Source organism: Ictalurus punctatus, chromosome 21 (assembly GCF_001660625.3).
Source record: "Ictalurus punctatus breed USDA103 chromosome 21, Coco_2.0, whole genome shotgun sequence".
Taxonomy (NCBI): domain Eukaryota; kingdom Metazoa; phylum Chordata; class Actinopteri; order Siluriformes; family Ictaluridae; genus Ictalurus; species Ictalurus punctatus.
The window spans coordinates 10,968,888-10,981,203 of record NC_030436.2 but is presented as its reverse complement, the minus strand read 5'-3'; the positions used below and the strand labels follow the sequence as shown (position 1 = coordinate 10,981,203).

The following is a 12,316-nucleotide window of genomic DNA, read 5'->3' as shown; positions in this document are numbered from 1 at the left end:
ACTGGGACCTTGAATTTCCCCTTGGGGATCGATCGATCTATCTATTTCCATTCCGCCGGCGGAGTACTACTCAAACGGAAACATCGCGATACACCTCGCGAGAAGCACAGTCAGTCACACAATATTCGAGACAGAGAAATTCTGTCGCATGTCTAGTAGTACACACTCGCAAAACACTCACGGCAATTTAATCAAGTCGGTCGAGTTGAATTTTTTTATTTGCAGCTTGTGTGATTTAATACAGTTCACATAAAGAGGTAGAGAGAAAGAGCTATTAAATTTTTTTAAAATTTAGGAACAGGGAATAATGATTAGATCAGTCCTACAGGTGAAACTCAGAAGAGTAACAAGATGTTCAGGGTTTTTGATACTCAAACGATTGGAAAACAAAAAAAGCTGAATGATATTTAATTCACACGCGTAAAATATTCCTTTTCTGGCAGCCGTAGTCGATTTGATTTGGGTGCTTGCTTGACACACCCAGAAGTGCAATATAATATGAACAGCACACACACACACACACACACACACAGGTCAGAAATGTGATACCCTGGTAACACTACACTTCAGAGGACCAGGAGCCATGACAACACAATTACACTTCATCATGATAACTACTGAGACGTTATCGTGCTTTACGATGCCATCTGTAGGTTTTTATTAAAAATGAAAATGAAAAATCTTTCCTTGCTGGACTTTAATAAAGCGTCCAGGATAAAATCACGCTTGTTCACGCTGGAAGACATTAGGGATTACTGGTGCGGCGTGGGATGCCGCTCGTTTTAATCTCTTTGAGTGTTAAAAGTAACGGACGACTCCTAATCGCAACCGCGCAGCGGCCTTCCTGTCGATTTCATCTTTCCGCCCGTGATCCGACAGACGCCGATCGATTAAAAAAATAAATAAGTGGCAGCGTCGCGTCCATCACTCAGACGAATCTGTGGACACGTAGAGGCTGAGCTGGATCAATAACGAGCCACGGATGATTTATAAAAATCTCTTCACCAGCTCTCTGTATGAGATTAAATGATGATGACCAGGGACACGCTTTCTTACCCGAACGAGATTGCATTTTATATAATCGCATGCATAAAAATAAGCACACACACACACACGGACATGTCAAAAAGCCATTATGCAAATGTTGTTAAACACGCCGAAGCGACAGCTGCTCCACTCGCAGCTGTTCGACACTTGTGCAAATGGAGTGAATATTAAATCGGAGCGTTTACTCTGAGGTGTGTGTGTGTATATAAACATGATGCTTGTTATCTGATATCGAACCTCATCCGAAGGGGTGCCAAAACTTTTAATCACCACAGGAATTAGAGTGCGAACCTTATCACATGTTGTCTTTCTACAGTACGTGTGAGGTCAATCACTCCACTTCGTTATATCCTACATGAACAGGAAGCCATTTTGGATTTGTCCCAGCTGTGATTAAGCCCTGTTCGGACGGGATTACCGGTAGTTTATCGGCAGGACGTCTGTAAAAGCTCAGTGATGAAACCTAGATTTTTTTTTAAGCCTTTAAATTTATAATATAAAAAAAAGAACAAACAACAGGGAACTGTAAGCAACACTGGCTTGTAAATGTACTTTAATTTGATCTAAAAAGAAAAGTCGCATGCTGATTAGTCAAAGCCTCTCAAGACTAAAACATCAGACTGCAGCAAACTATGTGAGGGAAACTCTCTCTTATATAACTGTATATCTGCACACCAACACGCGCTCATGTGAGATGACCCTCGCTGTCGAATTAAGGCTCACAGCGGTGCTCAGACGTCTCCATCCACATCACGGCTTGCGTAACACTCGGGACACAGTGGGTGTGTCTCAACCACCTCCGTAGTTCAGTAGTCAGGACACTGATCACCTGATCGGCCATTTTAAGTTCTGTCTCAATCGCAAAATCATTCCAGTGCGCTAGAACATTCGCTCAGTAAAAAAAATCCCACAATGCATCGCAAAACCCAGGGTGTATCAGTGCTCATTATGTTCCCTTACTGGAAATGACACCATGTTTTCTGAGGCCTCTCGGCACGAAACAAAATGGCGGACGAACTCTCAGCTGACTTTATCTACAAACATAAGTAGCTCATTACTGTTGATGTGGCTCTAGAATGATTACTTACGCTAGCGATTTTCTTATTTTATTTGACTATATACGGTAACGACTTGTTTAATGTTGGAGTGTTTAATGAATTTTTTTTAAAAATCCACTAGCTTGCCTATGATCAAGCTTGACATGACAAAAATACATGTGATTAAGCTAACAAATTTATATGACATAAAAAATCATTTTTGGTCAATCAGATTGCACACTCTCTCTCTCTTTCAAGCTCGGTGAGACTGCTCTCTCTTTCTCTCTCCAAAAGATCACGCTCGCTCTCTTTCTCACTTGATAGGATCGTGCTCTATTGCATCTCTCTCTAGCTCTCAAACGCAGCTCGTCACGTTACAGAGAAACGTAAAAGCGTACACAGCTCACTCCTGAAGACTTTCCTGTGCTGAGAAACCTTACAAAGACTCCCTCCATAAATGTTAAATAATCACCTCCTAACAAAAAACCCCTCACCACGTCAGCGATTGTACGTTTTGCTTTGTTAAAACAACTCCACGTTTAAAACACATTTCTCAGAGTATGTGGAAGTGTGAACCGCGCAGGTCCCTGTGTATGAGCTGTTGCTATAGCAACATGTTATACTCGAGAGTATTAATATAAACCTGTACATGAGCGCTGTTCTACAGAAATACTGCAAACCTTCTGACCGATCAGACTCGAGCATTAGACTTATAGTGATATAAACGAAATCGTTTCATTACGTTAATTAGCGCGCTTCCGTTCTGAGCGGAAGAATCACGACCATAATACGAGACGTTGTTGTTCATCCATAGGTAAAGCGTGCTTCAGTTTGGGTTCGAATGCTGACTGAGAATCTGATCCTGATTTAATAAAGAATCAAACATCAGCGAATATTCAGAAGGTCTGTACGTGTGCACACTGCAGTCAGTATGAGTGAGGCTCAGACTGGACATTTCTACAGAGCACAGCAGATTCCTGTCCATACCATAATCACACACACACACACGCACACACACACACACACACACACACACACACACACACACACACACCCCCAGAGCTGTCATCAGCACATCTACACAGAATATAAAGGGGCTCTGAGAGACACACTGACTGATAAGGACAGAAATACTGACACTAAAATATGATGATGACGCAATACGTGAGTTTGTGTGTGTGTGTGTGTGTCTCAGCTAGAGCTTTAACTGGGCCTGAAATCTGGAACACAACCCGAAGTAGCCTGAGATCATTCTTTCTGAAGCTCGGACCGACTTTCTAATCAGAATCCGATTTCCACCAACCAGAGACAAAATACTACATGAGGAATAAAACTCTCCATGTCGTGCTGATACAGGAAAATAATCAGCGATGGTGTGGTGTGGTTATTTAACAATAACGTCACATCCTCATGTTTCATTCTTCTTACTCCGCAACGATTATGATCACATTTCATTTAAAGAATGACGTCATCACATATACATATATACACACACACATATATACACACACACACACACACACATATATACATATATATATATATATATACATACATATATATATATATATATATATATATATATATATATATATATATATATATATATATATATATATACACACACACACACACACACACACATATACATATATATATATATACATAAATATATATATATACATAAATATATATATATATATACATAAATATATATATATATATATACATAAATATATATATATATATACATAAATATATATATATATATATATATATATATATATATATATATATATATATATATATATATATGTATGTATGTATATATATAGTTACATTTAATGCTAGTTTAAACTCAAACTTGCAGGGATTTCTGATTTTGCCCTGCTTAACTCAGACGCTATCAGACATGCTGATCTGTGCGTCCGGGTTCCTCCGGGACGCATCAGAGCATCCTTTACGATGAGAGAATCAGCCCTGCTCAGAGTCCTGCTGGAGTTTAAACACCAACTCCACCGCTAGAAGACGAGCCTGGTCCACTCGCTGCTGCTGTCGGTTGAGCAAGGGCACCACCTAGTGTTCAATCTCACATCACACCGACAGGAAGAGCTTCGTTTGCTGTTTTTCACCGGAGGGCTTGAAAGACCTTTCTAACAAAAGATGACACTCCCTTCAGAGCTTTTCTACTCTTTTGTGAAGATGACTTCATGAGTCACAACTTATTTAATAACACACCTTTTCAGTGCCACTGAAAAGAAATTACACCAGAGCTGACGGTAAAGTTTAATTCACTAGAGAGTCACAGATTGTATAAGGAGACAAAAATAATGTCATCCAAAAACGCCTCCATTTTAGGTACAACAATATAACAGTCATCAAAACACTGCATTTTACTGGATGCCTTGTGTCATAATCTCTTTCTCATTTTGTGCATCATTTGTAACCTCACAATCAGAAATGTGAAGTTAGCTGCTGAGTTCTGGATTCTGATTAAACCACAAGGTGTTGATACATTTTCTATAACGGCAGCTCCGACACTAACGCGGCTCCAAATCACAGGTTTTTACTGTGATAATGTGTTATCGTTTCTATAGCAACAGCTCGTTCACAGTGTGAACGTAACGTTTATGGAAGGAGTCTCCGGTATCGGTGCTTCGTACGCTGTAACCAAGGAGCTGAGGAGTTTACTTACAGGAACTAATAACATTAAGCGCAACCGTAAATGGATAAAAAGTTCAACAAAACAAAAAGAAATGCAACACATGGAATGATCAACTTCAGGATGTTAACGGTGACGCTGCTTTATCGCCGCACCACATACACTGGCTGTTGATTATTTTCCGATAACTGCGTGACACGCAGTGGTTTATTCATTAGTAAGAGTTGTTAGATAACGTGTCTCGTGTTTATCTCCTCCGAGTGCTTTAACCTGTAGACTTCCTGTACTGATCCAGGCTTCCTTTCACTGATAAGAGATCTGCCTGCGGTTTCTGCTACATGTTATGTGCTAGAGTTACACGATTGCAGCATGCTCGTTTTAAAGGTGAGAGAGGCAGAATAAGTGATGCAGCCTCTCTCTCTCGCTGTACAATTCTCTCAGCACTACAGAGACTCAATTACAATAGACACGTCCTCTCGTTAGCTGATATTGTCAAAAACAGGTTTACAACTAGAGCTAGGAGTTAGCTGATAAGTATAGGCACTGCGGTCATACGTGCACTCACCCTGTCATGTGACCGGGAACTCGAGCGTAAACGCTGAGACGGTACACTTAGCCGACTCATGATATAGATAAACGGACGGATGTTCTTATTAGTTTACCTCCTCGTTAAATTTTTAATAAGGCAGTGAGAGGGTGATTTCCGACACCACTCGCTTTCGTTGACCTAAACACCCGCTTTTCGCTTTAACGATGGAGTGAACTCGGCGAAATGTTACGATCCGTTTCGGGTTCAATCCGCCAGACTGTCTAATCGAACACTTCAGTAGACACGATTAGACGCGAGGAAAATCTGACCTTTTGTACGAAACGGTCAACGCGCTCGATATCACACATTTGCTTACACTGAAATAAATCTCGAGTATCATCACGATGCATAGAATCACACAGATGCAAGTCAAGTGCTTCAGTTAACGCTAACATCAGAACAAAGAAAAAGTCTGAATTTAACCATGGCGTGGTTGTCGGTACCCGATGTGCTGGGCTGAGTTTTTCAGAAACTGAAACTGCTGATCTCCTGGGATTTTCACATGCAACAGTCTGTAGAGTTTACACAGAACGGTGTGAAAAACAAAACACTGAAAGGGCGACGGGTCTGTCGATGGAAACGCCTCGTTGATGAGAGAGTTCAGAGGAAAATGGCCACATTGGTTCGAGCTGCCAGGAAGGGTATAGTACCTCAGTCACTTTTTACAACTGTGGTGAGCGGAAAAGCATCTCAGCATGCACAGAACATCAAACCTTGAGGTGGACGAGCTACAAAAGCAGAAGACCACGTCAGGTTCCTCTCCTGTCAGCCAAGAACAGGAATCTGAGACCATCATGGGCACAGACTCATACAGACTGAACTGTTCCAGTCTTCTTGCCTGACAGCAGAACCTGATGTGGTCTTCTGCTGTCGTAGCTCATCCACCTCAAGGTTTGAAGATGCTTTTCTGCTCACCATGGTTTTAAAGAGTGCTTATCCGAGGTACTACAGACTTCCTGTCGGTTCAGACCAGTCTGGTCATTCTCCTCCGACCTCTCTCATCAACAAGGTGTTTCAGCCTGCACTCTCCACCCACAGGATGTGTTCTGCACCATTCTGTGTAAACTCAAGCGGATGCTGCGAGTGAAAACCTTCTGGAAGAAAAAAACCTCGCACCAGCCCATCTTGTACCGACAACCATTAACCCACGGTTAAAGTCAGACTTTAGAGATCAGACTTTCTTCATTCTGGTTTGATGTGAACGTTCACTGAAGCTCTTGACCTGCATCTGCATGATTTTATTGGATAACTGCATGAATGAGCAGGTGTACATTTGTTCCTGTTACAGGAGAGAGTGAGTGTGATATCTAATACAAAAATTATGAACAAATAGCTACTCGTACCAGCAGCCAGAAAGTATCCATGTCAAAAAAAAGTGTAAAAATGTGTGTTTTTTTCGACAGCCCACACACAGTCTCGTTATTCTTATGTTAAAAGTACTTTAATCCAAGAAGGTTTAGAAGATCTCAACAGTAAATGTCTGAACCATTTCTGCATGATTGGATTTTGACCAACCTTCGCGTGACTCCGTTTCGGTACCCAGAACTGACACCGGATCACTGCATGATGCTGGGTGAGCGCCAGAGCAAAGCGCTTCCGAGTGACTGCTGTCCCTGACACACAACACCGGCCGAGGAGTGTCTCAATATCCTTTAACTTATCAAACATTAATCCTGAAACTACAATGAAATTAATTACATTAACTGTTGTGTAAGGAGCGGGATAAAGGGTGTTGGGCAAAACAAAGCATTTAATAATAATAATAATAATAATAATAATAATAATAAATCACATGATTTTGTACGGGAGACAAGCGGCACGTTATATGAGCATCTCCGCTTGCACTTTGCCTCAGAGGCCGAGTTGCCCTTCTCTCATTGTTGAACAGATATACCAGCGACCTAGATGATGAAAATAAATCCGGGGCTGGTTAGCGTGGTGTGAGGGGGAACGAGCTGACTGCGGGAAAGTGTTACACTGCAGCGAGAGTGCTGCAGACGAGCCCTTAGACACGAGTGAAGGTGCAATAAAACGATCAACCTGTTGCCGGACTGAAAAAGCTACTTTAGATCGAACCGAATGCAGTGACTCCATTAGGACGTGCGTGAACTTCACCGGTTAAATCCTTTAACGGCTCTCTGGAGTCTAAAGCGTAAAAACACACAGAGCCAGACTGGCGAGCGCCAGGTCTGATGAAGTCACCGTCGTACCCGAGCCCTTACCTGTACTTCATTCCCGTCTGGAAGGACACACACTCCTCTAATGTGAGGCCGTTCATCTTCAGAAAGTCCTCCATGTTTTTGACCTGCGCGGCGGCGCGCTGCTCCCGGAGCCGCAGGAGCTCGGCTTGGTTGGTCTGTCTTGGGGCCTGGTTGAGCCCCTGGTCCGAATGGTAGCGGCTGATCCCGCTCCGTATGCTCTCGCTGTAGGACATGGACAACATCCTTCCTTCACCTCCGACTCCGCCGCTACTGCTGCTGCTGCTCTTGCGCACTCCGCTGCCCGGCCCAGCCGGTTTGGGGATCTGCAGGGTTTTTCAGAAGCGAAGGTGGATATGTGCGCGCCTTAAACCGTGTAACCCGCCCACAAACATGGCCCAGCCCCGTCAGCCCCAACCTCCTCACACACACACACACACACAAAATGCATGCAAGCTCGGGGAATCTGGGACCAGGACGGAGCTGGGTTCAGCCACGGCCTTAAATAGCACAGGTCTTAGAGAAGCGGGGAGAAAAGAGGCTGTAAAGTGGTCATGCAACTTGTAATCAGAGCTGCTCTTGCTCTTCCTTCTTCTCTCTCTCTCTCTCTCTCTCACACACACACACTACATCAGTAGCAAAAAAAAAGGGCACAGGAGGGTAGGGACAAGCACTTGGTGCCACACAGTGGGCGAAACCGTAAATCAATCCGGACAGCGATGCACACCGGAGATCATCCGGAGAAGAGCGAACACCTCAGTGGGAAGCAAACCCGTGGCTCATCAGTTTAAATCCTGTTAAAACTTCCTACTTACTCGTCACAAGCAAGGCATTCTAGCGGTCAGTGCACAAAATTATTTTTAGTGAGGGCTAAATTCTTTCATGTTTATTCAAGCTCAAGTTTCATTATTTAACTACCCATATTTTCTGACCATGATTACATCCCAGTTTTATGAATGCATCTTTCTTCAGGTATTAAAAAGCAGACAATTCTATCATAAAAGTAACTTTATTTAAACATTAGTTTCAGCCAACAGCAGGTAGACGTCTAGACTCTAAAACGAAAAAGAATTAACAGCACTGTATACTAGATCTGTTTTAGTCACTTCACTGTGTACCGTTCTACGTATTACTTGACTGTCATTAATGTGACAAAAAGAAAATAACTCAAGAGTCTGAGACTGAAGATCCAAAGAGCCTCAAACTCAAAGACACATGAGTAACAGCACAGTGTTTAAAATACAGGTTTTCAAAAAAAACACAAGACGGCTTAAACGTTTAGTCTCGGTATCCATTACGCTTATTATTTCGTTTACTGTGCAGATGCGTATTGATTCTCTGAGAGCGTGCAGAGTGCTGTAGGAGCACGAGTCCATCCTGCAGATCTCACGAGCGTAAGCTGAACACCGCACTGCAAAACCAGCAGAGTCGAAAGCCAACCGATCCACGTCCTTCAGCACGACTTCTTCACATGCTTGCTGTGAAATTCTGAGACAGTAGTAATTACGCTTCCCTACACTTCAACTCAGGAACGCTGAAGGAACGTGCGTTGAAGAAAAACAAAAAGCATGGCAGCAGCACACAGGGACGAGGTAGGGAACGAGGTACACCCGCATGCACACCGACACCACCGCCACTGCCGCTGCTCAAACCCAGAGTGAAACTCACCCGTGGTCTTGGGGGTCTGCTCATGAACGAGGATTTTGGGATCCACTCTGGCCTTATAAACTCCAACTGCAACCAGCAATGCAGCGATCCACCCAAACTGGGAGTGTCTTACTAGCAAGCTGCTAAACCAATTAGCGAAAGAAAACGTATCATCCTCCCTCGCTCTGTCCATCATCATCATCATCATCATCATCATCATCATCCCCCCACCTTCCCCTCTGCTAGATTCCATGAAGGAAATCCATTTGTCATTTGGAGAGCGAGAGAGAGAGAGAGAGAGAGAGAGAGAGAGAGAGAGGGAGGGAGAGGGGAGTGGGGGAATCGAGAGAGGGAGGAGAGCTTGTTTCTGCAAACCATGGCAAATATTATCAGGTCTAAATTATTCAGAGGCTTTTGTACTAAAAGCTTTTCACTTGCTTTTAGCCCAGTGCGTGTAATGAGGCCTGTGTGAGGAACTCTCTCTCTCTCACACACACACAGGCCTGTATGACTTAACATGGCGGTACATTCTTAATTAGTGTAGGTTTAATGAGTTTGATCCGGATTCAGGAGGGCTCATCAAGCATGTTGGGAAATTCAGTTAAAAAAAACAAAACAAAACAAAACAAAACAAAAAAAAAAAACAATGAATAAAAAACGGATCCAATACGCAAACTTTAAGTTGGTAGCAAAACGCTCATCGTCCCAAGCTTTCTTTAAATATGCTTGGCATAGATCGCTTTCCCTGCAGAACAAAAAATGCTGCATTCAACTAAAACTCAGACTAAAAGAAAACGCTCCTCGAATTCAGCAAGTGACGTCAAATCAAAATGGCCGCTCATGGCACAAACAGTAAACACAGAGGAACTGTGTAACTTAAACGAGTTATACTGTATATAGAAGGTTTAGTTTTAGATCAATCTTGTTGCTAGCAGGAGATGAAAACGAAGGCTTACGTGGTCCTAACATCCGTTAGGATGCACGGGCAGGACTCTTAAGCGTTAAAATGTCCGTCTTTCAAACTCCGTGGCCGTCCCTGGTCTGGAGTCCAAGAGAGCTAAACTGGTCATGCTCTCAGGGTGCGAGCGGAATACTCTCTCGCTTCTGTCAATCACAGTGACAAAAGCCAATCGCCTGTGTCTATGAGCTCAGGTATGCAGAAGAGGACGGATAGCGCTGCCCTGTTTATGAGGCAAAAAGACTTGACTTTAGTTGCAAAAGTACTGAGTGAAGAACTTTTTAAACCGTCTGAAGAACTCACTTGGAGAGCAATTGGATTTGTGACAACGTCTCAGCGTTTTCCGTGTACATAGTAAAAGAAATAACTGAGTTACTGAAGTACAACAAAACTACAATTTTTAGTAGTAGTGGGCGTGGCCTAAAATGTCACGGCTTTCTTGCTCACAGAAACATGCGAATAAACGGTTTTGTCCGGCTTCAGCGACCGCTTTATCCTGGTCAGGGTGAAACTGTGGAGGGAACGATGGACATGAACGGGACACCAATCCGTCTCAGAGCACCCAGACATTCCCACCCAGGGGCAATTTAAATTCTTCGATCCAGTTACGCAATGCTCTTGTGAGGTGGGAGGAAACCAGAGAACCCGGGAGAAAAACCTGCACGTACATCAAAAGGAAGCACAAGTCTGATTAGGCAACCTTTTAACAGCCTCAAGTGAGATAAAGTGTAAAAGCTAGAGAGCTGATGTGTTTAAAAATTCATTTTCAAAATCACTCATTGTATTACTGAAAACATGAGAGCAGAGCTTGCAGAGCTAAGAGCCCAGTTTCATCTCCACCAGGATACACCTGCCCTTCTCACACAAGTCAAGAAATGCAGTCATTCCACACAACTGGAGATATTGTGCGTATATATATATATATATATATATATATATATATATATATATATATATATATATATATATATATATATATATATATGAAGAATTTTTATGATACACGCCGTGTATCACGATTTTGATACTGAAAGGGTATAGTGATTTATTTAATGCCTAAAAAATAAATACAAATACAATTTTTCATACAAAAAGAGTCAAAGAAAAAAAAAAGCTTTTTAAAAAAGTAGCCTTTGACTATTTAAAAGATTAAGTACAAACTTTTCAGCTGCTTCCAGTCAGTTTGTAATTATTAAAAATGAAAAACCTACTGGGACGCTGAATACTCGAATCTGATTGGACAGAAGTCGTGCATTATTTTCGTATAACTGCACGGCTCGGACAGCAACATGAACGACAGGTTTATATTAATACGCTAATTTATATAATATGTTATCATTTCCATAGTAACGGCTAATACACAGGGACGTGAAGAGTGGGGGACTCACGTAATCTAAAATTAATAATAAACTGATTTTTTTTTTTTAAAAAGTGCTGTTTAACAAAGTGAACCGTGTTCTCTGTGACGTGGTGATGTTTGTTTAACGTTTACGGAAGGAGCCTCCAGTGTGAGTGCACAGGAAAGTAGAGATGGTAAAATCCTGTACGGACTGATAAACAGAGTTGTTTTTGTCATTGTTGCAGCCAAAAACGCTCGATTTTGCATGAAATAGTTGTGCGCGGTCTTTCACAGTGATGTTTGTTGGTAACCTTTTAGCTGTACTCGTGTTCGAAGAATGTGAATTCAAGAGGGCTTAGGCTGAATGCCTCGGCCTGATCTGTGGTAAATTGCACGCTCCTTCGAATACTGCATTCAAGTTTATGTTCATTTCTGTGATCAGGAAATCCTGGAGGTACTGATTTATCGCTGCTGTTGCGCGAGAGTGAGAACAGGAACTAACTTATCTCTCAGAAGTTCCACGACGTTAAAGCTGAAATATAAACCGTTAAAATGAGGCACATCAGCAGCCTGATCGACTGCAGTCCAGACTAAAGCTAGATGATGTCAGCGGGACACTTTGAGCTTAAAAGGCAAGAAATGTGCAAGGCAGTGAAATCAAAATTCAATAAAGAACTCGTTTACCCCCGCCCCGGATCTCTACAGTCAGGGGTTTGAGAACCCCATCAGCGTAATACTTCCTCTACCTCACAAACACAATCATTCACTGTAACCGAAACAACAGGACACTATGGACACGACAAACACTCCAGAGCAAGTTTAACAAAGAAATTACTACA

At 42.4% G+C, this 12,316-nt stretch overlaps 1 protein-coding gene across 11 annotated transcripts in view; it reads right to left on the bottom strand.

The window, feature by feature from the left end:
• kcnab2a (potassium voltage-gated channel subfamily A regulatory beta subunit 2a) overlaps positions 1 to 12,316 on the bottom strand; it is a 78,487-nt gene that overhangs the window by 36,719 nt on the left and 29,452 nt on the right. For 4 of the 11 annotated variants that reach the window (XM_047149581.2, XM_047149580.2, XM_047149577.2 and 1 more), the window contains one exon: positions 7,558 to 7,859. The exons of 5 other annotated variants lie outside the window; for them this stretch is intronic. In XM_047149581.2, the coding sequence (XP_047005537.1) occupies positions 7,558 to 7,778 (221 nt within the window). In that variant the 5' untranslated portion in view covers positions 7,779 to 7,859. Of the gene's footprint in view, positions 1 to 7,557; positions 7,860 to 9,201; positions 9,380 to 12,316 lie in introns of those variants that run through there. 2 more of the 11 variants (XM_053673937.1, XM_017450657.3) reach the window with 2 other exon arrangements.